Genomic DNA, 27,192 nt, shown 5'->3' on the forward strand with positions numbered 1-27,192 from the left:
CACTCTAAAACATAGGATGCATTACTGCAAGTATAACCTAAATGCAAAATATAATAAAAACACAGCAACCCAGAGGCTATCTAGATTGTATTGCAGTTACAGTAAACAGTGACAATACTGTTATGAATTAAGTACTATAGTGAATAGAAATCGATTATCAAAATATCAAATCACTCTCTATGTACATTAAAAAGCTCATTCAGTCAAAGCCCTAAATGTGCAGCCTCTAGCTAAAGTAAATCCATACTCTGAGTTAGAAAGCAAAACTGAAGTCCAATATTTAAAAAAAAAACAAACAACCACAAGCGTTATCCTCGTGTTCGTCCGATAAGCCCGATGTGATCAGAGTCTGAAGGTCAAGTGCTGCAAGCCCATTTAAATGTACAATCTATATATGCTCCTGAAGTAACGTCGTAGACTCTGGTTTTAAGGCACTAGGAGGCGGCAGCAGCAAAGTCTGCCTGAAACAGAGACAGGAGCGTTGGGTCCTGGTTAATACAGACTGGGATGGCTTGACGAACAGATCTGACCGGCGAGCACGTGCTACAAGGCAACAAAGATAAAAGGGAAGGGGGAGGCTGAGCGATCCCACACCCACGACGACAACAAATGAATTCCAGCCTCTAATTAGATCACAACACAACTCGACACTCAAAGACAGGAGGTAATGTGCAAAGGACATTCTTAATGAACAAATCCTTATCATCATCATCACGTGTGAATCGTTTCACGTGTGTAACGTTCTCTTATAAAGCTTTGCAGTTTTAATCTGTTTCCTCCGATGGCTGAAATCCGCTGATTTCGCAAGGAAGTCCATCAGATCCGATGTCGTCTTTGACTTGTGACGTGAACCTCCACGTGAAGGAGGCTTCAGAAAACTCCAGAAAACATATTTTCTCTCCAAATCCCTTGAAATACACAATTTTCCACCCTCCTCTTCTTAACCATATTCTCGTCTTCCTCGTCTTCGTCATCAAAAGTGTCCGTTTTGTGCTCTGCTACTCGCTCTACCTGCCCAGGTCGCAGCCCCACCCCATTTTGTGTTGCCCCTCCTCCCCAGGGGGAACTGCTGTGGCCCCGCCCTGGACCTCAGATATAGGAGAACTGTGGGTGGTGGCTGAGCTTGGTGGGGCTCAGAGGGAAGCCGGTGTAGGCAGCTGGCGAGGCCATGTAGGGGTGAGGAGGAGGCGGTGGAGGGGGGAAGGGAGGCTTGAACTGGTGGGGGAGGTGGGCGTAGCTGGGCTGGTGGTGCGGGTGGATGGTCGGGGAGGGCAGGAGCCTGTGTGCGGGATGTCCATGGTGGTGGGGGTGGGCGCTGATGCCCAGGGTTACCTGGTGAACTATAGTGCCTCCTTGTGGGTGGGAGAGACCATAGCTGTGCTGGAGGAGAGGGGGAGGAGGACGAGAGGGCAGGATGGGATGGGGGTGGTGGGCGGTGGTGAGGGGGCCACCGGGACCGTAGGACAGCAGGGTGTGTGTGGCCAGACCCTGGGTGTGGGTGTGGGTGTGTTGGCCGGCTGAGGTGTGTGTGGGGCTGCTGTGCGGCAGGTGAGTGAAGGTGTGTGTGTGCACAGTGGGGGGAATGTAGGCATGAGGTCGCAGCGGCCCATAGTTGCCGTTCCACTCTTTGCTGCTGTGGTTTGAACCGTACGGCTGCACCTGGAAGACACAGAGACATTTTGTTTCGTGAGCTGCCATTTTGAAGCCTCGAGTTCAAAAGCAGATGTGACCATATTTGGAGGAGCAGGGGGAGGAGCCTGACGGAGCTCAAAGACCCATAAAGTGATTTATCATCTATTTGACTCTAAATGGGATCATAATTTACTGAATGAGCATTATGCTGTATTGAAGAATCCCCCCCCACTTCTAGTCTTTATGCTAAACCAACCAGCTACTAGCTTGAGTCGTATCAAAGTCCTCAGTGTGTCGGGGCCTGAGAGCTAGAATGGAGTTTGCATTATAAAACATCTGGTTCGCACACCTGGCTTCATTTATCTTTACGTAACCAAAGGTTGGTTGTATAAGCTCATTAAAATATCAATTCGTAAACCAACACAGCCCCCAATTATTTTCAAATCTAAAATATATCTGCGGATTTATTTGAGAGACCAGTTTCATCTTTCTGTTATTCAACTTTAAGCCCGTTACTCAAACGAAAATGTCCTGGAGCTCGGTAGCAAAGCTCGTCCCATTAAAATTCCCCGATAGATATTTGAGGCTTCAGCTCCTGCCCAGTCCCCGATACAGAATATTAAACCAGAGGAAGGGAAATAAACAAACCTGTCCAAAGGCCAGAGGGGGCAGGTGCTGCCCTGCGGCCTTTTGCTGCCTGCACAGGAGGGGGCCGGATGGGAGGAGGGGGGCAGAAGAGGGACTGTTCTGTTGTCCTATGAGCCTGCAGCGCCCTTTGGACCGGGACCAGGACTCTGAGACTGGAACAGAGAGAAGACAGAAGTGAGTCAGGTACCGAGGCAGCGGAGCAGCAACGACTTCAAACAACAAACAAGAACACACCAGAGAGAAACAAACAGGCAAAGTGACTTCAGACAGAATTCAGATCCTTTTTTCAGCATTTGAACCACTGCAAGTTTTATTATTTCAATATCTTATATGTGCAACTTGTTCACATTTAATATATTATTGCAATTTGTCCTTGTGTTTCTATTGTTGTTTACTTATTCAGTCCTGATGCTTCGTATCATTACTATGATACTATGCATAACATGAAGCTGTAAATGTGGCTGAAATGAAAACTTCTGAGGAGACTGTGATGCGCAGTGGAGAATTTCAGGTATGATATCAGAGCTTATACATTTGGATATTTCCATAACATTTAAAAAGGTTAAATAGGTAAAAACCTAACAAACACAGGTTTTACATGTTGAGGTGCAGCTTGGTTTCAACCATTAATGAGAATAATCGACTACACACTGGCCACAGAACAGTGCAGCACCACTTTCTACTACTGAACCGTGTCACACCGTCTGGGTAACAGTCTGTGTGGACTTTAAATGACGTCTCAGACGAATGTTGATTCAGCTTTTTATGGCCACAGTGTAACTGCTGTCATTAAAAGATCAAACCTGTCGGTCACGTCTCAACAGTTGTGAATCTCCTATAAAACTCTGCACCATAAAACCAGACAATAACATCCATAAAGTTGAGGAAGAAGAAGGACAGAGAGTTTTGTTGGCACTCAAAACAGACGCCTGAGGAGCAAAGTTGATCCTTGGACTCTGATCTGAGTCAGTTTGAAATTCACAAGACCATCAATAACAAATTAAAGTCTGGGGAGTCCAGATAAAGTGAAACTGATCTCAGGTCAGTGCCTGAGGACAACTTTTGCTGTGTGGCAAGAACCGGTGGAGAAAACATGGCCTCTGATCTAATACCAAATGAAATGCATCCACCTTTCCCCCCCACCCCATCCACTAGACACCTCATGGTTACTATCCTGTTGTTGAAGAAAACCTTCCCCTGCTTCCTCTAATGTAAAAATAATCCAGATCGTTGGTACAGGCATAACTTGGTGTGGTCAGAGTAACAGTTTAAATATTTAAACAGCTGTTAATATCTTCTTTCAAGGGTTAAGGTCAATGAAATAACAAGAATAAACACTGGATGATTTCTATGACTGCTCAAAATCCTTCATCAGCCAACATGGCTGCACAGACGAGAAGAGCTGCCATCATTTTACTTTGTTTTGTACAATATCCAAATTCAAAAACTCACTGAGGTTTTACCAGAAGGGGAGAGATTTAAAATTTAATAGACACTTTTTATAGTTAACATATAACTCAATAAAGTTATGAGGAATGAACACAGCCGCTCTGCTGTCCAGAGATTTTTCACTTTCTTCTTTGGAAATTTTCCTTGCGGCTTTGGTGGAGGGAAAGCCGTGAAAGTATAATCACAGGAAACGTGAGCGTTCCCTGCTGTGGATGCATCTCTGAGGAATTAGACTGCAGAGGCCAGTTCTCTGCTTATGTCTCATGATCACCTGTTACAGCCTCTATCACCCACTAGGGGGCAGTAAGGCCCTACTGCTTCCCTATGACCTGCAAAGCAAGACACCACCAAAGCAGAGGTGACCACAGGACAAGTAGCAAGAAGAGGCACATATGTGGAAAATAAATTCTCTTGGTGTTAGTATACAAATACAACACACTCCTCAAATGTTGTCTGCTCCATAGTATAAATAAAAGCTTATGAGTGAACATGTATAAGCACAAACATTTGTTAAAATATATATATTTCCACTAACCCGTTCTCAGGACACGCTGCTCTGTTCCATGACTGTTGTTCTGCACTCTCATTGGTGGAACCACCATTGTCCGGACACCGTGGGGACTCCTGCCCTGCACTGCAGGGGCAGGCAGTGGTGCTACCATGGAAGTCAAAGGCGGGCGGTTGGTGTGGTTGCCATTATCAAGGTAACGGTAGTGGCTGTTGCCACGTGGGGAGATGGATGTGTCGGACGTGGGGGAACCTTCCACTGTGTCACAGCCACTCTCGTGGCCGTCGTCCTCAGACATGCTGAGTACAGAAGGAAAACAAACAATGAGCTGGAGTTGAACTGGAGTTTAAGAATCTTTATTTGGACACGAGGACACACGTCCACAAACCTGTTGGGTCTCTTGCAGGGAGAGACAGAGGGGCTGGAGTGAAGAGAGTTGGAGTTGTTGGAGTTGTAGGAGTTGGTGCTCAGGCTGCTGTCAGGGCTGCTCAGGGAACACACCCTCTCCATGGACACACTGGTGTTTCTGCATGCCTCACACGCACACTCCTCTTTGCACCTACAGAAAGAGAAGAGCAGGTTAGTGTTTCGAAGGCCACATGTTCAAACCTGTTATTCACATCCGGTCTGAGTGATCCGATCACTAGTGCACAGCTCAGAGACACATTTGAGATACGATCACTCTGACCACTATCCCGGAAGTGGTCTGTCTGAACGTTATCGTGTCCTGCGTCACATGTGAGGAACCGCCCACTCGGCTGATGTCCTCTGCCCTGATGCAGTTTCACAATGAACCAAACTATTTTTACACTTCAATGTTTCACATGCATTGATTTACTTGTGGCCACCGACACTGACAGACAGATGTAGGCTTCCTTTTGTTCTCCTTTCAAATGTGTAAAATCTTGTTTAATTCTAACATAGAATCACACAGCTCTAGCTTGTGCCGCTCACACCAACATAATTATATTTATTTTTAATTTATATTTCTTTGTACGAGTTATATTTTCAGGTGTGAAAGGACAAACTTAGAGCTGTCCCTGTGTGATCAGATTCCTCAGGGCAGATGTGAATAACAAACAAAGTACTTGAGTAGTAACATGAGTACTTGATTGCAGCAGACACTTCCTGTTACAAAGGCTCATCCAGCTACTGAAAACTAACAGCTACTGATTATAATCAACATACATCATCTTTGATGTTACTCACCCTCTCAGGCACCTCTGTGGGTCTTCGTCCTCCTCCTCTCCGTCAGTCAGCTCACTGCGAATGCTGACCACGCTGTGCGCAGGACTCGGCGTGTCGCCCATCAGCACTGCCACATCTCTCTGTTGTTGACTGGACAGGTCCAGCTGTCTGTTACCATTCGGCACCACCTCTCTGAAGCAGCTCACTTCCTCCTCGGCATCCTCTTCCTCCTCATAGGTGTTTTGAACCTCCACTTTCCTGGTCTCCACCAGCGGCGGCGCTCTCTGAGGCTGCCCTCTCCCTGACACCGCGTGTCCAACAACATCAGCCATCTTGGAGGTCCGACACGCTGCCATGTGGATGTTGCTGGGGTGGGACAGGTTCCTATTAACACAACAGTTTTCATGTTAGCTGTAATTAAAATGGAAGAGCAGTTTAAATTTAAAGACATGACTAAGATGCAGAATCTCACCTGTTGTGACTGTGTCTGTTCCTCTTACTGGCCGGCTGGGGCCACACAACATGAGCTATGCCGATGTTGATTGGCTGATGGGCAGAGAGAGCCGTCATCTGATTGGTCAGGAGAGGCTGTTGAATCAGTGAACTGTAGTGGTTGTTGTGGGGACGTAGTTTCCTGCAAGACAAAAATAACACACTTTTATACTTTGAGTTAAAAAATAAATAAACATTACAACAGCATTGACTCTGGGCCCATTTTACACCAGGCTCCCTCGTGGCCACCGTTTTGAATGCAACAAAAACATTTCATTCTCCATTCAAATGTATAAATAAAGAATTGCCCAGACTTGACGTTTGCATTGGCTGAGTTTGGTGACTCACCCCCAGTCGCTGATCCTCTGATGGCCGGCTGTGGGGTCGTTGGTTAAGGAGGATGGAGGTGGTGGAGGCGGGTGAGAGGGAGGAGGACCCACGGGAGTCATCTGCTGCCAGGCTGCTGGGACAAGGAGCTGCTGCCCCCGGCTGGACCAGGCCTGCTACAGGGACAGGGGAGGGAAATCAGATTAAGAAAAAGTAGCCTAGTAGAGAATAAACCTGGAGACAGAGACAGTAGGTATCTCTAGTTTTTCCCAAAGACCAGCCAAGCGTGCTGAGATAAATTTTTACCGGGTTGTTGGTAGACTTTCAATTCACCGTTTGTCTTGTTTCAAGTTTGTTTTCTAGTATTCAATTTCTTATTATATAGTTTCCACATCAACAAAACAAAAGCAACAACCATATACTGAAACAAACAAGTTCTTATCTGAAGTTTTAGTATCTGTACATTAAGAAAGAACTTCAACACACAGAGACATTACAAAGTACACATGCCGCCAAATCAAAACACACATTTTAAACTGAGAAAGAAGTAGAATTACATTAACAAACAAAACTGAGACCTACATCAACATATGTAAGACCTAGTACATAACAAAATACACAGAAACCCTGGATTAATTGTTTACTTCAAAGTACCACAGTCACTGCATATCAATTCCTATTTGTCTTACCTGAGCTATAACACCAGGCCTCACTGGTAGGGTTTGTATGGGAGGGGCCTGAGTTACCATGGGAACAGAATACCCTGGTTGATTAAGGTTACCTTTAAAAGAAAAGCATAAAACAACCAATATGTTATTCATACAGCAGAAAAAGGGCTAAGGTGAAATTCAAATGCATCTTTGGTGAAGCTACAATAACCATAGTGATTAAAAATGTGAAATCTTTGGCGCGGGCTGAATACCTTGCATGGGGGGAGGACACAGGAGAAGGGCAGGTGGGAACGAGTCGCCGCATCCAAACTGACCGTTCCCAGTTGTCAGGGCGATCCCTGGATGCAACACTGAGGGACCCGACTGGGTTAACGCCTGGATCAGATCAGAAAAGAGCAGAGGGAGCCAGTGACGGGACGAGATGAGGTTGGAGGCAGAAAAGAGAAATAAATGGGAAAGGAGAAAAGTCAGGAGATATGAACAAAAGCACAAACATGGCAGTCGAGCACAAACACGATTGTTGTTGAAGATTCTCTCGTTAGGGCAACGTTATAGAAACAGTTCACACAAACATTGTGTAACCAAGGACTGGACATATTTATAGGTATTTATTTATGATCTCTGTTCTGAGAAAAATGGGGGTGACACCAAGAGACAATGTGTAGTAGCATAATTTAATTAACACAGTCATGTTGGATGAAAGGCTCAATGTCCCTGATAGGAGTTTAAAAACAGAACTGACGGTGGCGTCTTTGTAACACAGATATAAAAGATTACTGAGGCACTGGCTAAAATAGAGGTAAAGTATACGCCCTCCCAGCTCCGGTATCTGACCTGAGCGTGGACTGGTATGTTGCTGTAGCCCAGGGGGAGGCCAGAGGAGGCGGCAGGCACCACAGGAGGTCTGGAGAAATGAATGGTGTTCTGGTTGAGAGCGTCAAACACTGCATTGGTGGGGCCGCTGTGGCACATGTCCATGATGCGGAAAGACGACTGCACACTGGAGGAAGACAGGGGAGTTGAGTGAGGAGGGAAATTTATATGATTTGTTAAAACAACACTTTGCCCTAAACGTCCTCAATGAAAGTGTTTTCATTCATTAGGCACAAAGAGGGTGTTGATAATGTTATGACTGCTGCTTTGTGTAACTCCAAGCATCACGTTTCACCTAGTTTCTTTAAGTTGCTTTCATTTTTCTGCAGTGATTGTAACTCTTAACATGTGTGTTACTGTAGAAAAGGAAAAACTAGACAGTGCAGGGCCAACGCGTGTTGTGTAAGCCGCAGCTATGGGATCCTTACTGGTTACTATGTGGGTAGTCCAGCAGATGCGTCATAGTGAGGAAGGGGTGATTGAGAACAGCGGCGGGAACAGTCCTGTTCTCAGCATCTATCAGCAGCATGCTCCTCAGCAGGGACACAAACTCCCTCCGGTCCGCCTTGTCTGCCTGCATGTCACAGGTGTCAGGACTCAGCACCAGGTTCACCTGATGGATGGAAACACAGGGGGGGGGGGGGGAGAGGAGAACACGCTGCTTATGAGAACCACACAGGAGCACATGATCAGCTGATATTTTAAATACAAGGTTTTCAGTGTGTCTCACTGAAATCTGATCAGGACGTTAATGTGCATTTGTTCAGCGTGGTTTGATTGCACTCTGGTTGTACTCACATGTGCTACGTCGTCCAGGCAGGTGAAGATGTACTTCCTGGCCTCTTTGGATTTAAGTCCCGTCTCTTTCTCGTGCTGTTCTGTCGTCTGAAAGAAGAACACCGGTATTAGGTTGGAGAATTTCAAGTATTTTGGTGGAGTGTGGAAATTCATAAGGAATAAAGGTCAAATTATTAGATCAAATAAACAGAGGAAGTCTGATATGAAATATTGGGCTCACATCCATTTGTTATTCATTTGGAATGAGCTTGGCGGGTAGTCTAAACAGTTTCACACTCCCCTGAGGTTTCTTCAGGGTGTGCAGGCTTTGTCCTGTTTTGCAATTCTCACGCAGCTGTTTCCCCATCGAGAACGTTCTGCTGCTCAAAGCTTTCTTCTGACTGCATTAATGCCATGCAACAAATAGATTGTGTGCTCTTTTCAGTTCAAAACCCATTGCGTGTCCCCATCACTAGGATGTGCGGTTGGCAGCAGGATGTGTGCATTGTGTCTGCATGTTTGTGTGATTTGTGCGATTTGTGCGCATGTACTTTGAGTCTCCAGTTGGCGTAGGGAGAGTCCGACTCTTTGGAGAAGAAGCGAGACGTCTTGGTCCCCTTGTTGAGCAGCTGCTCGGCAGGCAGGCCCTGAGTCTGAGAGATGTACCGGATCTGGAAACAGGAAACAGAGGGGAAGAGGTGGAGGGAGGGGGGGGGGATGAACAAGAAAAGTAATTAACAAATTCAGTTATTATGAGAAGAAATGACAGAGGAATGAGGAGGTGGAGACAGAAAACACAGGACAACCACTTGGCTGAAAACAAGATCATTGACTTGGATGTAATTCAATTAATTTTACCCAATTACTGAATCTACAGGCTTTAGTTCAGCTGACGCAGTCCAGACACGTACATCATCAAGGTTTACGTCAACGGCTTGTTAGTGTCAAGGTACATTTAAGTGTTTTTAAAGCTGATCAGTGTCTTCAGGTTTCAGCCAGTTCCGACCACGAGGGTGTTTAAGAATATGACGCTGCCTTCACTGAATATTATATACATTATATTCTAAAATAGTTATATATCATGTCCTGCCTCGCTCATTATATTATCTACACCTTGTAAACATATGTTTGATGTTAATCAGTGGGAGACCTGGATTTTGTCCACCAGCTCTAAGTTGTCTGTTATCTAACACAACACTTGAAACTTCTGCACTTTAACCTTTACTGCTCTTCCAAACTGACATGGCTGTAACGCTCCACAGGCTCGAGGCATCGGCAGCGAAGAAGCCAAACACCAGAGTGACAGAACGGGGAACCAGAGGTCACCCACATTTATCAGCAGATTCTGACATGATTAATGAACTGGAGACCATCATGGGATGAGATCACACCAGCAGCCAAGGCTCTCAACAGGCTGACAACACAGTAATTATTATTATTAAATTATTACATGAGTGCATAGTAGTTATTACATAATTACTCACTAGTTATTACCTAATTGTTACACCAATATTCAATAAACATGGTTGAACACACCCTTCTTTAAATCCGTCTTCATAAATCTCTTTCACAGCAGCCATTTGACAGGAAACTGTAGATAAACACGTAATCACATTCATGAAGACAACAGAACCTTCATTAATGTGATTACCGACAGTTTTATGTCAAAATGGCTGCTGTGAAAAAAGTTCCACCTTGTGAGAGAATCTGTCCACAGACACATAAACAAACACCGGGTTCAGTATGAAAATCAGCTCAGTCGTGGTTCGAGTTAAATGTCTACAGATCACATTTTGCTACCACACACACACTCAAAAAGGTGAACACAATACCAGCATCACTGTCACAGCTGGTAATAGATTATATTTATGATGAAATAACTTCTAACTGATGTGTTGCTGAGGAAAATGTCCTCACTGGGTGTGGACGAAGACACAGCTCTTGGGAGTAAACGTGTGCTTGACCCGAGACGAGTTTAACTCAGAGTCTCGTGTCTTCAATTTATTGAGGGGGCCGACCCGTAATGTAAATCTCATGACTACAGCAGCTGCATCACACCAGTGAAGACACACACACACAAAAATAAATCCAGATGTTCACATGCAGTTGGAATGAAATCCAGATGTTGAAAAAAACATTTATCTATCCATCTTCATGTATTAAATCAGCTTCACAGGACCACAGAACAGCAAGAAACACACAAAAACACACACACAGGAGACTTAGTTGTTTTAACCAAAAATACATTATAACTAAAACATTTCAAAACATACGTTTTGAAATGTACAAAGGTACACACGTTTTTATATTTCAAGGTTTAAGGCACATCCAGCAGTTTGACTTGCAAGTTCTAAAACAACTATAACATCTATCTTCTTTTTGAAGTGAGCCATCTGTAATAATTTCCAGTTATGTGCTGGATTTTCCAGGAATTCACTGGATGCTCTGCTCTGCCCCCTCTTGATTACCACTGTCAAAATAATACTCCAGAAACTCTGATCAATGAAATACCACAGTTTTTACAGCATGTGAGCTGTGCACATGCACGAATACAGCCCAGAACAAACACATTGACAGGCCAGAACCTGCTGATGGTGCACTGAAAGCTCACCAGTGTGTGTGTGTGTGTGTGTGTGTGTGTGTGTGTGTGTGTGTGTGTGTGTGTGTGTGTGTGTGTGAGCGCACATGTCTACCATCAGGCTTATGTTTATAAATACATTTTGCTGTGTAGAGTGGAACTGCAGTGAGCCTTGGCACGGCACTGCATGCTTTTGGGGGATCAATGTGCACGCGGGAGTGTGCGAGTGTGTGTGTGTGTGTCTATTGATACAACAGAGCTGTCACTGCTCAGCAAGGCTCTATCCGTCACAATCTCTGAGCGATGATTGTTGAAACTGCTTGCTGCTGCTGGATGCACAAGTGACAAGTTGCCAAAAAACCCTTCCAAAAACAAATGCAAGCAGAGGATTTAAACTAGGCTTCACCAAACAGGTTTAATCTAGAATGGCATTTAGAGCATGCACCTCCTCTGCCAAGGTCTAAAAGTTCCCCTCAATTCAATCAGGCTGCACAAAAACATAGATATCAGTCGTCTAAATATGCCTGATATTTTTCATTAAGATCCATGAATTATTCACTGGGGAATTGATGAAAATGTCAAAAAATTCTCATAATTTTAGAGAACGCGAGTTACTTCCTTGGCCCATGTTCCAAGTGTCTAGAAAATCCGTTGAGTAGTTTTTGTGTAATCACACAAGGGGCGAAAACTTAACCTCCTTGGTGGAGGTGAAAAACTTTAATGTCCAGGAATGTTCGGTAGTATTGTGTATTTTGGGAGTTCAAACATTGAAATTGGCAAAGACGGCCAAATAAGTTTGGAGAGAAATGTCCGAACCCATAAAAGGTCAAAAACAATCTTTCCCCTACAGGCTCCAGGATGGTGTTACAATACCAGGATGTCTATGTTTTTCATTTGACCAAATTTCTGAACTCGTAAATTAAAAACATGGTGGGTTTGATTCTGTTCCTTCACAGAGCAGCCGAGAGAATAATCCTGGACTGGTCTGTGAATGTGTCGTGGGCCTTTTCTCATGCTCCCTCTCCCTCGCCGGGGGACTCCAGCGAGAGTCCCAGCCGTGTAGTTCAACCCACACAACCCTGTGGGAAGATAATCACACATCGCCAAGAACAATTTCCTGATTCACTCTGCCCAGATTAATATTAGGTGGATTTCATGCTGGATTTGTTGACCTCAGTCATACAGCAACAGAGAGATCAGGATAGAGGCTCAACTATACTGAATGAACTGAGTTGTGGACACTGGCATAGCAAAGACCTTATAATTTTCTTTTGCCGTTTTTCCCAGGGAATAATTCCTGGATTTAATAATTCAGGAATACTCAGATGATTGATATCTGTGTGTGTGAAATGTGGAGCAGCTTAATTAGATTTAAGGGGACTGTTGGGCCGCGGCAGGGCTGCGCTCTCCGAGTGCCATTCTTGTTTATTTTGTCCTCTGCCCCGTCTCTCCCTCAGCGAGGTAATAAATCTCCCTCCCTCTCTTCGAGTGACAGCGTGTTCTCCTATTTTTGTGAGGACCAGTTTGACATATAGACCTTTCGGAGTCAGGATATTTTGGGGACAGTGACACCGGTCCTCACAACTTCAAGGGGCTGTACGAGGATTCAAACTTGGCTTAAAAAGGTCCAGATGAGGGTAAACGTTGGGATAAGGCATTTAAGACAGAGGGGGGTGCATGTGTGTGCTTCTTTGTGAGTATGTGTGAGAGGAATGTTACCTGGTCATACTCCAGCGCTCCGGGGTAGAGAGGCCAACCCAAGAAGAGCTCGGCTATCACACAGCCCAGTGACCACATGTCAATGGCCTCACAAAATGGCAGGCCCAAAATAATCTCTGGAGCCCTGCAGAGAGAAAAGAGAGAAAAGGTTACGTCTGGAGTTCGTCACCTTGTGTGATCAGAACCCAGTCACGTTGTCACAGCCCAGTGGACAACGTGACTGGTTACTGGTCAACCATATAAAAATCAATACTGGGAGTGAGTCCAGGTATAACAGAAATGCTGTTACAACCCCACAATTATCTGCATAGAAGGTTTAAGCTAAATATTTGGTATTTTTGGCAATTTTGATGCAATGCAACATCACAACATTAGTCAACAGCACCTTTCTCAACAGAAGTATAGTAAGAACATATTGCAGGGATGTTGTGTTTGCCAAACATTATGTTCCTGTGTTTCCTGCTACTTAGGTTTACACTTTAAGCACAACACTGAAAAGAATATCTGTTTTCTGACTTCATGAATTAAATTAATTAATGAAATCATTGTCTAACACATCCCAACACATAACTGTCTTGTTTACGGTGGCGACTGTGCCATAATTTTGAAAACTAAAGAATGCCTCAAAGTTCCACTCATCATCTCAGGGCAGGTTTCATACTTTATCTCATACTATTCCACCTCTGTAATTATATTTGATTTAAAAGAAATTCACGAATTAGAGTAGCACAGTTCATGACTGTTTCGGTGACAGAAACTATGATCTCATCAACAACACGTTACTCTGGGAACTCAACGTGAACATTAAACCCATATGACGTGCGCACAGGTTTCCAGCAACAAGTAAATCTCTTTCAAAGAAGGGACTTTGCAGTTCAAATGGAGACTGGTAATCTTGCAGCAGTATTGGGAGGTCGCACATGAAAACAATGGGCTATTAGGCCTGGACACAGCAGCTGAGCAACAGTGCTGCAAATAGCAACCGCCGCTGTGACGACCACAAGGGAAATGACTGTTGCCAAGCAACAGCCGGACACAAGACCATAATGTGACAGTGTTACAGGTGATAAATGGGGCCGTCGCTCAACGAGCTGCGTGTTTATGACTGTGAACGAATGTGTGATTCTTTATGTGCAGATGTCAAGTCAATCACTTTTACAGTACAGGCTGTTCTCTCTGCCCTCGATGGCCCGGAGGAGGAAATTTCACTTTGACATTTCCTATTGCTCCGTCAAGAGGAAGAAGTCAAGTTATGCAACAGCAAAATAAATAAATAAATAAGAGCCTTGGGGAAAAGGGACGGCCTCAAATATTTACGGAACGATTCTGCAGAATGGAGACACCGATGATTCGGGTTTTCCTGGTTTTAAGTGCTACCGATCACCACAGATTGTTTTGCCCCCGAGAGGAAAATGTCAGACCAAACAATAACTTAGGCGGGAAGGAAAAGAAAAAGCAATTTACACACCATTAGAGGAGTTAAGCAAGGACATGGGGCATTTGAGACACATTTAAATTCTTTATCGAAGGAAAATAACACAAGATATGATTCATTCATTGTTATTTAAGAGAAGAGAAAACATTAATACAATAACCTAAGTAAACAACAAACACAGTGGCATTTCACATGTAAACAGCTGTCAGCTCCACTTAACTCTCACTGCACAAACTTGAACTACAGCCAAAAACAAAGCAAAACAAATCAGGCAACTGCCCAAGATTACAAAAACCTAAAAACAATGTAATGAAGCTGAGGAAACACAGACAGGACGGTGCTGGTTTTAACTGGTACTTAGGGCCTGTTCATTTTGACCGAGCTATTTCTTAAAAATATATAAAATATATCTAAAAACTGCAAAAGTCTAGTAAATAATTAAGATTAGAACAGGGTGGCACTTTAAATTAGCGTTTATTAGTCATTATAAAGAAGTTATTTACATTGAGTTCTGCATGAGAACATTCTTCAAGCATTGGAATTTAGTTTTTTCTCAATAACCTTCTTATTACCATTAATTGACAGTAAGTAAGGAAGATATTTGTTTGACTAAAACTATTAATTTACTCATAACCATCAAAATCACTAAATTAAATGTTTCTTACACAGAAAGTTCCTTTTTCTAAAGTGAGGTCTTGCTCACGACTAACTCACTAGTAGTTTAACACCTGTAAACACACTAAGGTTCAATATACTGCAAACAAGAAACAAGCTATTGGTGAATAAGTGCACATAATATAAAGTTATACCTTAAAAAGGTTTTAACTCCCTACTTGTATTAACTTTAGCACATTTCTCCAAGAGATGAGCGTAAACTGCAGGTGACGAACAGTTAAACATTGTTTTATAACCGTCATTGTTACCAGATTTTCATTGTTGTGTATTTGTGTGTGTGTGTATTGTCGACCCTGAAACTTGTGATGCTGCCGTACGAGCCAGGTTTCCTTTGAAAGAGAGGTTGTTAACCTCAGTGGGATTATTCTGGATAAATAAATGAAACCAATCTCCACAGGGTATAGCTGTCCCTTATAGACCTGTGGCAAAAAATAAACATTGTTGAGGGAAATGGGGATTAAAGGGGACAAAAATAAATCTGTTAAAATAAACGCTGTGCCCAGCGACACTGCCCGACTCATAAAAGCTGCAGCGATGGCCCCAGCCTTCCAGAGCTGTAACAGCTCATCACATAGCACACATCTAACCCCCCCGCAGGCGCACATACACCCACAGGTGTTTGGCATCGCGTCCAGGTTCCAGAACTAACCAGGCACACTAGAGAGCAGCAGACTGTCAGGCAACACACACACACACACACACACACACACACACACAGCGCTGCAACAGAAACTACTCAGACAGTGTGGAAGTGTCTTTATGTTACCGTGAGTGATGTTAAACACGATGAGACAGGACTCGTCGTGTTTTTACACATGTACGCAAAGCTAATCCGCGATGATCACATATCAAAAACATCCATCTGCACTAATAAGGCTTGGTGCTGGAACAACAGATCCAGTTACAGGAGAATATGCATGTGCAGCAACCAGCGGGGACGGAGGCCGTTTTCACACCTACTTCGTTTCTGACTTCTGACTTTTCAATTAAGAAAGTAGAAAATAAGGTTGAATCAAGGAAGATGTTTCCACAAATAAACAGTCTAATATGAGCGATCAGGTATTATTTCTACTGCACTGAATTCCGAGTCCTAGTAGCAACTATCGTCACAAACTAGCACTGACAACATAAATACACAAACACTGCACATACACAAACATCTCTTCCACGGTTTTGCTTCCCAAAAGTGTCCAGTTGTGTTGATATTCACGTTCTAGTCTTGTTTTTTTTTAAACTGTGCTGACAGAGTGCGTCTGCTCAGGGTCAGACTTTGCCGTTCCTTCTTGTTGAACAAAACGTGTACAACGTGTGTTCTTACTTCAAGCTACCAGATGCTGGCGTAAGAGAACACCTAGTGTATGTGAAATCACACCTACAGTACAGGAAGGAGGCCTGACGCAGCCTGATCAAATCCTTCCACCTGATCTGCTAAGCTGAATTATTCACATAGCCCAGTGCTCCATTTGCGTTGTGGGAGGTGGCTTTGCGTCACCGGCCCCCACAGGACGGAGCAGTCACCTCACCCAGCCCTGCTGTGTCATGCTTCCATGGCAACAACACATCACAGCATGACGAGCATTCCATCCTTTCTGCCGGAGCCGTCCATAGAATTCAGCTTTAGTTTCGCACCTGGATGAAATACTTTTTTTTCTCCATAGACTGATAAGGTCCATTCAAGGCCAATTACAAATCCAAATAGGTTGCTGAACAGAATAGATGTTTCATTACAAACTACTTGGCCCTTTGCAGAGCACATATCTCCATCTAGTCCCAACAGTCCCCTTAAAGTCAATCAAGCCTCATCGCTAAGCCAGCAGAACAACGCCCTGTCTGACAGTTGTGTATATGCAGCAAATCCCTGGTGTTTGTTTAGACATATTTCTAGAACTATTAAAAAAAATATAAGTAAACTGTTGATTCTCTCCTGACTCAACGTTATCTCAGCTACACGTTGGTGTTAATTACTGGTTTTGTCCCAGTTGTCCCATCGTTCCACCAAGTTTTGTGGAAATCCGTTCAGTCGCTGCTCACAAACAAACCAACAAACAAAACAGACAGGAGTAAAACATCTTTAGTGAAGGTTATTACTTAAAACCCTTATTTAAAAGAAATCAACAGAACGATTTCCGACAGTAACACACATGACTAATTTCAATTAATCATTTAATTGAAGACACTTCAAAGTGTAAACAGGTGGTTCTGGGAATCAAAACACCAGCCTGCATTAACTGGACATGCTAATGCGTGAGTCAGCAACCACCCAGTGAGTCAGAGACACGGCTGCAGCCACATGCAAACACACATTCAAACCAACGTCAGTGATGACTCACTTAAAAATCATTACTACTGCCAAAAACAGAAAAATCGATATTTTCTGTGTAGTCTATGAAAACGTGGATCGTTACTCCAGCAGCACGACGCCCTGCAGCTCATCTCGGTCAAAGTTAAGAAAGCCACACTAACCCCGCTTTGTTTTCAAAACAGCCTCATTTCTTCATGTCATTGATTTTTGTGTTGACATGAGTGCATCACATAATTTCTACAGATTCCTCAACTGAATAAAGACATTATTTTGATCGTGATATTTACATGGGTTGCTAATAGAATATTCCATTCATATCCCTGTTTACATGTGGCAGAGTTTGATCATGACACACGTCAGCATCACGTCCACGACGACATACATCCAATATCTTAATATCAGTACATTGTTAACCATGTAAACATCGTGTGTTATCAGTGTTTGTTATATGCTAATTATTTAAGGCTGAGTCTGTTTAATGATCATCTCTCATCTGACAATTTAAAATACAGACGTGTTGCTCACCAACCTGCTCGTGCTGCAAAACAAAACCTTCACCAGCATCAACAAACACTGAGAACTTCCAATGTTGCCTAGTGTTGGTCTGTGTACTAAAACAAGATCCGCTCCTCCTCGTGTGGGCGTGACAAGTAATAACCTGCATTTATAATATCATTTACATTTTCATCTCAAATTGTACCTTTATCTGACCTTTTTTAAAAAAAAACACTTAAATTGAACGGACATTTGCACCAAAGCCACAATTCTGGCCATGCCACCGACTGCACTTCTGTAAAAATCCAGGGAAAACCCCGGAGCTGCAAAAAGAAAGAGAAATCTCCTCCTCCCCACTGTGGTGAGGCCAGCATTTCTGAGCAGTTTCACTATGGTAACAATACAGTGCAGCCATTATGCAATTTGAGCTCTGGAGATGAGGAGACACTATGTCCTGCAAACCACTCTCCTGATAACCTGCTGTTCAAACAAATTGACACACACACACCCCCCCCCCGGAACCCAAAATTGCATCTGTACATGATGTACCATTTGTATATTCAGCTATTTGCATTGCTTTTAATTGTTTGCATTGCCCTGTATTGTATTAAACGTCTTCCTGCCCAGATACCACAGATATAAATTAGCCGTGTAACTAACTGTTGTGTTTTCCTTTTAATTAAACTGTAATTAAAGTAAAGTATAATCATTGTGTGTGTGTGTGTGTGTGTGTGTGGCGACTTCTCCCTATGAACACAAATGTTTACCTAACCGAGCACATGTCCGGGCCCACCGATGCTCACGGCACCAATTAAGCTACAAATGCATAAGTAACGCCAGCTGACGTCACGGCCAAAAAACAACTCCCACACAAACAAACGCACAGTGGAAGGGGAGATAAGATGGGAAACAAATAAAGAGAAGATGCTCAGGGGAGCTGGTATGTTGTCATATCAAGTTATGAAGTTACAATGTCTTTGAATCACCTTGCAACTCGATGGCCTTCAATTATTTGGGAAAAGTAAAACTGGCCACAGAGAGTTTTGTTGACACACCCATTATACATCACCAGCGTAGCCCTTTATCACATCTGAATTGAATGTATTGTGGAGCCCGTTCTGGTACTCGGTGTAACGTACATGAAGGATCCAGCCTTGGCAGCTACTGCATGGACAGGGGCGCGCACACACACACAAAACACACACACACACACACACACACATAGACACGAGCACACCCAGAAACACACAGGAATGTCTGAATGTGTTTTCCTGGATCTAAATGTGGATTTTCACATACCACATTCTTCCCTGGCCTTCTATGTCCTGAGTGACCTTCCTGAAATTTAGTGCTCGACCCGTTTTAACTGTGTTATGATCTCAGCGATGTCGACACGGACTCAAAAGACAAATCACACACACACACACTCAAGCTAAAATGAAACGCACATTCGTGCACACTTAACCGGGTCAACTGAGAGCAAAGCCTTCATGTTATGCAACAGCTACAGCTCCGGTGGCTGGTTTCTGCTAAAGTAGAGACATTGCATCCAGGGTTAATCGGAAACACTGGATGTAGACAATGGGTATAAACCCCGCCGGTGGCTTTGTGTCTCCTGAGCCTCTTCCTCCACTTCCTGTCTGTTACATTTGTCAAAATTCCCTTTGGGACGACAAAAAAAAACCTTGGAACTAGCAACCTATAATTTGAGAGAGACTTGGATCTTGCAATCACGTTGCAGATATTCGTCTATTGCAAGTGAAGTGAAGTTTTCTTTGCAGCGCTACAATGACCTAGATCCCTCTCCACATTAAAACCTTACACCAAACCAAGATGACTGAAACGTCATGGCTGGTTTAACCCATTTAGATCGGATGCAACATAAGCGTGTATATACCTTTAAGACGCGGGGCGAGGTTTGCGTGCTTCTCCCTTTAGAGCCGGATGAGATGTGTGCGTGTTTTATACGATGTGATCGTCATAAGTTTGGAAAGGAAAGGAAAGGCCATGATTTGTAACGAAAGCCAAATGTTTAAGCTATCAAATATTTTGTATTTCATAACTATCTGCTGAGAAGTTTTTGTAGACGATGGCAATTCTGTCAGCTCTTCAGAAAACCCCTCTGGTTTTAGGGGTTCGTTTTCAATGCTTAGGTTTTAGTTTGAGTGAATTTTTATTCGGCACCTGAGGCATTAATTGGTTAATAGCCGTGATCCCCTCCCCCCCCACATGCAAATGTTCTACCAAAACAAGAAGAATGATGACAGGTACAGCCTGACCATTCTCTCGTGCTGACACTGGCTTTCAGGTGCACTGATTATATTTCTAACAAATTTTCTTTCCAAGATAAGACATCGAAACTTGTACAATAGGTTTTTTTTCTGCCACAGAAATTACAATCAACATAAGCGATCCTGCAGAGAGTGGAGAGGTGGGTGTGTGCAGTGCATGAGTTGCGCACATACACAGCAACTCCACAGCATTTTTCATAGATTGCACAATGTTTGAAGAGTAGGTAATAGTTAACCCAACCGGATTCTTACTTGCTGCAACTTGCAAGTAAGAATAAAGGCATGTCGTCCTATAGTGAATACTTGGCTTTGGCAACGATCTTGGATGTCATGAAATGTGTCACCCGCCGCTGACTTCCTGTGCCCACAAATATTTGCAATAGCTTTCTAACCTTGGCTGCATTTCAAAAAGCATGTTCTCTTTCTAATGCTTGCCTCAGACACGTACCAAATCTTTCATTACACTGTTCCTCATATACACATCTCAGTTCCTCTGAATGTTATGCAAGACCGGCAGAGCTTTGGGCGTGACGCTGAACACGGATCAGACACATAAGCTTGCCAAGCTGCGCCCAAAAAAAATGCATATGTGCAGAAAAGAATGAGGCAACAGGGCAAAGAGAGAGACAGCAGGCGAAGGGGACAAAAGGGGGGGGGGGGTTGTTCGGTGTGTGTGTACGCTGCCAGGCTTGCATTGAGTGCACAGGTTGGCACTTCACATTACATAAGAACAGACAAGGCCTGAACATATTAAGCTGGGGCAAGACTTTGCTAAGCCCTGTGGGAAACACAAGAATGCCCCTGGGAGTGAGTCCGCTCGCTGTGTCGGCATCATGATGACAAACGACAACGACATTTCACCTCCAGACATCTGATCTTCCTCAATAAAATACTCTACCCTGTTAATCTCCCTTCTGAACATTTTGTTCTACTGAAACCAGCCGAGTTTCTCCTGAGGAGAGCAGCTTTGACTTTCGTTCTACTTTAATTTTGGTTTCTCTCATATGAAAACACTCAACAACACTGTGACTCTCTGGTACCACTTTCAAGAAGAATGAGAGAAGTCAAATATGCTGATGCAAAGCTGGTTTTTTGGACTAAATAAAAGCATCTTCAAGAATAATGGAGCCTCCAGAGATTTGAGTTAAGGTGACGGGGCTCACCTGTAGTATCTGGACTGCAGGTAAGTGGAGCACACAGCCTTGGAGACGTGGCTGGCTGAGCCGAAGTCGATGACCTTTACTCTGTAAGGTTGTCTGGTGGGATCCACTAACATGATGTTCTCTGGCTTCAGGTCAGCGTGGATCAAACCCAGAGACTTCAGCTTCTTTAAGGCTGTTGCCACCTGCAGAAAATGACATCAATAAATACAGAAAATGAGCAAGTGTGCTTGATTACGAACAACATATGTGTGTTATATCTGAGTCTGACTGCAGCCAATGTGTATTTACCTGCTGCAGAATAGGCCTGATGATTTTGAGCGGCAGTGGGCTGAACTTGTTCTGTTTGAGGAAGTCGTAGAGATTTTGCTCCAGCATCTCAAAAACCAGGCATGTGTGGCTGCGGTGCTGAAAGCACTCCAGAGCACGCACCACGTTATGCTCATCTGCATTCTCGTTGCTCAACCGGGCCAGGATCTCCACCTGGGGATTCAGAACCATGGGGGGAAATTAAAAAGGGGACAGTTCAGAGCACCAAGTGTAAAAAGTACGGGAAAAAACAGTTTTGTTGGACCTGGAAACATCAAATGCTGTCTCCCTCATAAATGACAATGGCATGTGTTGGTGTGCTGCCAAAACAAAACCACCTAAGAATCTAGGGCACCATTGCCACACTTTACAGCTAACCCACAATTTCAACTACAACAATGATACATCAGCACAACGCAACCTCAAAAATTCTTACCTCAATCTGTCCCTGACGTGCATAGGATGGATGGTTCTTCAGTATTTTTATAGCCACCACTTCATTCGTTCCTCTCTTCCAGCCCTTCACCACCTGACCAAAGGTGCCACGTCCGAGAAACTCCAACACCTCGTAGCTGTTCTTCAAGGAGCACAGGACCTCATGCTGGACTAACTGATAGTCCCCATCTCCGGATCCAGTTCTGGTCACTGTAGCTCCGGCCACCGCCTCAGTACCAGCGTTAGGCTTCACTTCGGCCTTGTTCACCCCGATTCCCATGTCTGTCACTCCATCCACCTTGCTGTGTTGGGTAGGCAGTGTGCCTTTGCCCCCTACTCTGACAGTGTCTCCATTACTCCCAGTGCTGGTTTGCAACATGGCCACAGTGGGAGGAAGTGAAGGTAGAGCAGATGCCTCCTCCACTATCTGCATCGTTCCGGTGCAGTTGTTTTCCCGCGGTTGTTCTCCACTTACACCTGCCTTGTATTGTTCACATCTCTGGGCAGTGTCTACAAGACTAACATACCCCCCTCTGGTTCGTACTCTCCTGTTTCTGCCCTCTTGCTCCTCTGCTCTGATACACCCCCGCCTCAGTAGCCCACAATCCAGACCTACTCCTGCTGAGGGAGTTCCGCCACTGTCCCCCCGAGGCCTCACTTCCTGTGGGCCTCTGCTATGGATCCCAGCTGGACCTGCTCCTTGTCTCTCAAAACTCTCCCCTCTTTGTAATCCTGTCGCCTGCAATGTCCACTCCTCTCGTTCTTCGAGCTGTACTCCCCTGTGTCTTCTTCCTGAATCAGCACCGGCTGAGGACGGGAGAATGTTGTTGGGATAGGCAATTCCGTAGTTGACCCCTATCACGTAGGTCTTGGGTGGGGGTCGGTGCTGAAAGGTTCTGCTGGTGTTATTACGGTGGTGGGCTTCACCTGTGTCTCTGCTGGTAGCACTTCTGCTGGTTCCTAAGGCACTTGTATGAGCGGAGTGCAGGTGTGGTGGGTAAACCAAGACTTGTGAGGCCATGCCTAAAAACAAGAGATTAAAAAAAACAATTAAGTAAAGCACACCGAAAGCTGAAACCTTTTATGAGGTGTTTACACTTAAGTATGTTTTTTTTTTTTCATGGACATCTGTGTGAGGCACTTTGAAACCTCGTTTAAATAATTGCTATACAAATAAAAGGTATTATTAACTATTCATTATTATTACATACTTAACATGCTTAGCAGGCTGACGCTAAGGTGTAAATGTTAAAATGAGACTGTACTGTACACTCGAAATAAACTTCTACACACGGAGAAACCGAGAGTTTGTGCAACGTTACAGTCTCGATAAAGAACTGCAGCCAAAGTGAATATATATCTAAGCCCTCATGTCACCCTGACTGTAAAGGGGAACTGGTTAACTGCAATGGGAGATGGGGGAAGCCCGTCGCACTGCGGGCCTGTCCCTGCACGCTACACTGGAGGGTCAGTTTCACACAAAGTAGAACAGCAAAGCAAGCAGGACCTCAGGGGGAAATGATACACCACGAGGCATGAGGAGTGTCCTGTAACCCTGACTTTATATATAGACGCACCTTTTACACAGAAATAACTGTTGATAGACGTTTCCTCTCTGAGAAGCAATCTAACATGTTGTTTTACGAACCACACACTTTCATATTGTTAATGTCACTTCATGTGATGGACACCGAGCAATATATCCTCATTTCTGATGCGCTTGAAAAGAATGATCCAAACGAGGAAACTGTAAACTCTACTGGCGGCTGCGTGATGACTGGGCATGAAATAACCCGTTACAGCCTGTGCAAAGTTCAACTGTTATCATGCGTTGAACACTCAGAGATTAAATCGTCTATGTCTCATTTGACTCTGCTTCTGCATTTTGTGAGATAGGCATGAAAGTTGAATTTATTATGTAATCTGTAAACTAGACCATATGTTTACATCTATTGTTAAAAGGTGACGGATTCTAATTTGTGCTTTATTTAATGTACATGTTTAAATGTGGCCCAGACCTGAGCTAAAAATGTTTTAACTCGACGTGGCCTTTCACTGCTCACAGATTTAACCCCGTTTCAAACCACAAATCGTTGTAAGTGTATAGGAACATTCCTTTCCTTGCAGCGAGTCATGACCCTGTGACAACAGGCAGAGGCAAAAACCCTCTCAGCGCCACTTCCTGAATATTCCTCCCTGGGCTTACGCCCCGAGTCAGATTAATCCAGATTTAAGGCTTCATCACAAAACACACTCACGGAAGTTTCCACCACTAACTTCTGCTGAACAGAGAGCAAGTGTCTTTGCTCACCAGTCGAGCTGTCACATACAGGCTCAGACAGGCAGAGGGGTGTGCCTCAGCTCCAACATTACAATATAACACGCTGCACTGTTCATGACTAGCAGGACTGGGGATTTACAACAGACAATCACTGTTATGACCAAAATTCTGGCTATGATAGAATATGGATTAAAACTTATTGGGAACAAAGTGCAAAACTAATCTGACGACTACTGAATGAAGTGGTAAATAAATAAATAAAATGTCTTCTTCTAAACAGCAATTTGGAGGCTGAAATTAAAATAAAGCTATGAGTAAAGTTTGGTGTTGGCAGAATCTACTTTCTTCGCTCGATATCCACAGCCGAGCGCCTGACAGATATATTAAACAACTTGATGATGCAACTCACAAAATTTAAGTGCAAATTACCAGATCCATCAGCACCATATGGCTGGTGTGATCTGATTCCTCCCTGCGTCTGCCTGCCAAGGTGCCATACCCACCGCTTTTTAAAAAGGGGGTGCTTGCACAGACACAGCTGTGATGCCTCCTGCTCTGTCGCCTCACACTGCCAAACTCAGTCTCCTGATATCTCACAGGGCAACGAGATCCAAGCCTGAAATGGAGAGTCATGACAAGGTGTGTGCGTGCGTGTGTGTTCGTCTTTCTATAGTTACGAGGGGCCAATTTTAGACCAATGGCATCATTGTGAGGACATTTTGGTCCTGACAGATTCAAAGGGCTGTTTGGGGGTTTTAAAGGGATAGTTCACCCAAAAATTAAAACTCACTCATTATCTATTCACCACTGTGTTGAAGTGTTTGAGTCCACAAAACACTTTCAGGGGTAAACAGCGTCCAGCAGCCAAATCCAATACGAGAACAGCAGACATTTAGGCTGAAAACCTGGTGTAGATTATGCCATTTCGAGTTGGATGACACCACAGGAGCAGTGTTGAGGCATTTTCTGTTGTTTTTCTGTTGTTTTTTTAAAGTTTGGATAAGTGGTCACCATTTACTTCAATTGTATATTGGATTTGGCTGCAACACTGTTCAGTCCTGAGACTCCACAAGTGTTTTGTGGACTCAAAAACGTCACCCCCCCCTCCACCAGGAGTGGTGAGTAGATAATGAGTGAATTTAGGACTTGGTTTTAGGGTTAGAATTAGGTTAGGCATTTTAGTTGTGATGGTTAAGGTTAGAGGAGCTGGTAATGCATTATGCCATAGTGTGTGTGTGTGTGTGTGTGTCTGTGGTGTGTTTCACCGTTGAACCAGAATGCCAGCTGTACACACAACTTGTTACTAATCAATCTAGGAGACAGTTAACATATGGGAGTGGTGAGTGGTGGGGTGTGTGGGTGTGGGTGTGTGTGTCTGTGTGTGTGTGTGTGTGTGTGTGTTTGGGGGAAGGGCAACTGCTGCCTAGACACCTGTTGAAACTCATGTAAGTGACAGGCAGCAGAATAACGCCCGTGCTTCACTATACCTGGGTTTTAATGGTCATAATAAACCAACTCGCCACAATTTATACTTACTGTGGCGAGTTGGTCGTTTTCCACAAAGCCTGTAAATTAAATACACGTCCACAGATTTTTCCCACGTTGCATTTTACAGTCCGAGAAAAATGCTAAAAGCTAAAAAAAAGTTTATTAAATCTAGAAAAAAACAGCAACAGACCCTCGAATTGAACTATTTCGTCGTTAGCTTTAGCAGAAGTTGGCTAGCTGAACAGTTAGCAAACTAAGCTAGCTCCGAGCGAAGTCCTCCCAGCGTCCAACTGGTGGGAACCCACCGCCACCAGTTGAACCCGAGGTGTTGACAGCGTGTGGAAGTCGGACACGGGGACTTTACCTTCAGTGAAACCAGTGGATGTCACCCGGAGAGTCGAGGAACAGACCAGCAACGAGGAGCCGCTCCGCCGTCAAATCCTGCACCGACGCCGCCGCTGCTGCCATCTTGTTGTCCAACGACCAGGAGACACCGAGCGACTTTTCGCACATCTGAAGCCCGGAAAAAGAAGTCGAACCACGGCGGGGGAGATTTAGCTGCTCCAGCCACGGCCCATGATCTCCACGACCGCCCCGGGATTCAGCTGGCGTCGCCCCGGCGTCTAGTCGAGACGAGGCTCCGTGTTTCTAAACTTTACCATCGCAGCTTCCTCCGTCACAAGCACGCTCTCTCTCTCTCTCTCTCTCTCTCTCTCTCTCTCTCGCTCTCGCTCTCTCTCACAGACACTGAATGCTAATGCTAACTGCAGCTGCTGCTCCGGGGTGTTAGCCTGTTGCTTCTCCGCATGTGTGGAATGTGAGAGAGAGAGGGGGGGAGGAGAGAGAGAGAATGGGGGAGGGAGAGAGAGAGAGAAGGGGAGGAGAGAGAGAGGGGGGAGGGAGAGAGAGAAGGGGAGGAGAGAGAGAGAGGGGGGGAGGGAGAGAGAGAGAGAGACATACAGAGAGAGAGAGAGAGAGAAGGGGAGGAGAGAGAGAGGGGGGAGGGAGAGAGAGAGAGAAGGGGAGGAGAGAGAGGGGGGGAGGGAGAGAGAGAGAGAGAGAGAGAGACATAAAGAGAGAGAGAAGGGGAGGAGAGAGAGAGGGAGGGGGGAGAGAAGGGGAGGAGAGAGAGAGAGAGAGAGAGAGGGGGGGGAGAGAGAGAGAGAGACATAAAGAGAGAGAGGGGGGAGAGAAGGGGAGGAGAGAGAGAGAGACATGGAGGGAGAGAGCGAGAGCGAGAGAGACATGGAGGGAGGGAGAGAGAGAGAGAGAGACATGGAGGGAGAGAGCGAGAGCGAGAGAGACATGGAGGGAGGGAGAGAGAGAGAGAGAGACATGGAGGGAGGGAGAGAGAGAGAGAGAGGGGGGGGAGAAGGGGAGGAGAGAGAGAGAGATAGAGACATACAGAGAGAGAAGGGGAGAAGAGAGAGAGAGATAGAGAGAGACATACAGAGAGAGA

At 44.6% G+C, this 27,192-nt stretch overlaps 1 protein-coding gene across 4 annotated transcripts; it reads right to left on the bottom strand.

Moving 5' to 3' along the window:
* Window positions 1–74: 74 nt before the first annotated feature.
* On the bottom strand, window positions 75–26,440 carry LOC117763878 (homeodomain-interacting protein kinase 3-like). 4 transcript variants are annotated; one of them, XM_034589351.1, is made up of 18 exons: window positions 26,098–26,440; window positions 21,966–22,987; window positions 21,512–21,703; window positions 21,224–21,405; window positions 12,863–12,986; window positions 9,117–9,236; window positions 8,587–8,673; window positions 8,217–8,401; window positions 7,750–7,915; window positions 7,167–7,290; window positions 6,934–7,025; window positions 6,266–6,417; window positions 5,898–6,059; window positions 5,447–5,809; window positions 4,626–4,796; window positions 4,265–4,536; window positions 2,281–2,432; window positions 75–1,659 (listed from the first exon to the last, which is right to left on the bottom strand). In XM_034589351.1, the coding sequence occupies exons 2-18, from the start codon at window positions 22,983–22,985 to the stop codon at window positions 1,090–1,092; spliced, it is 4,134 nt and encodes a 1,377-aa protein (XP_034445242.1). In that variant the 5' UTR covers window positions 22,986–22,987; window positions 26,098–26,440; the 3' UTR covers window positions 75–1,089. The 4 variants fall into 4 exon arrangements, with proteins under 4 accessions (XP_034445242.1, XP_034445244.1, XP_034445243.1 ...); XM_034589353.1 differs by having other exon boundaries at window positions 5,459–5,809; window positions 6,266–6,420; XM_034589352.1 differs by having other exon boundaries at window positions 2,281–2,426; window positions 6,266–6,420.
* Between the last annotated feature and the right edge of the window lie 752 nt (window positions 26,441–27,192).

This window comes from Hippoglossus hippoglossus, chromosome 6 (genome assembly GCF_009819705.1).
Source record: "Hippoglossus hippoglossus isolate fHipHip1 chromosome 6, fHipHip1.pri, whole genome shotgun sequence".
In the NCBI taxonomy this organism is placed as follows: domain Eukaryota; kingdom Metazoa; phylum Chordata; class Actinopteri; order Pleuronectiformes; family Pleuronectidae; genus Hippoglossus; species Hippoglossus hippoglossus.

Excerpts from the sequence above, each read along its gene's own strand:
- LOC117763878 (XM_034589350.1), bottom strand. The coding sequence starts at position 22,985 with ATGGCCTCACAAGTCTTGGTTTACCCACCACACCTGCACTCCGCTCAT. Across the intron at positions 7,916-8,216 it reads GACTACCCACATAGTAACCA|TGTGCAGTCGTCTTTCCGCA; the intron begins GTAAGGATCCCA and ends GTCTTCCTCCAG. Across the intron at positions 4,537-4,625 it reads CCCTGCAAGAGACCCAACAG|CATGTCTGAGGACGACGGCC; the intron begins GTTTGTGGACGT and ends TTCTGTACTCAG.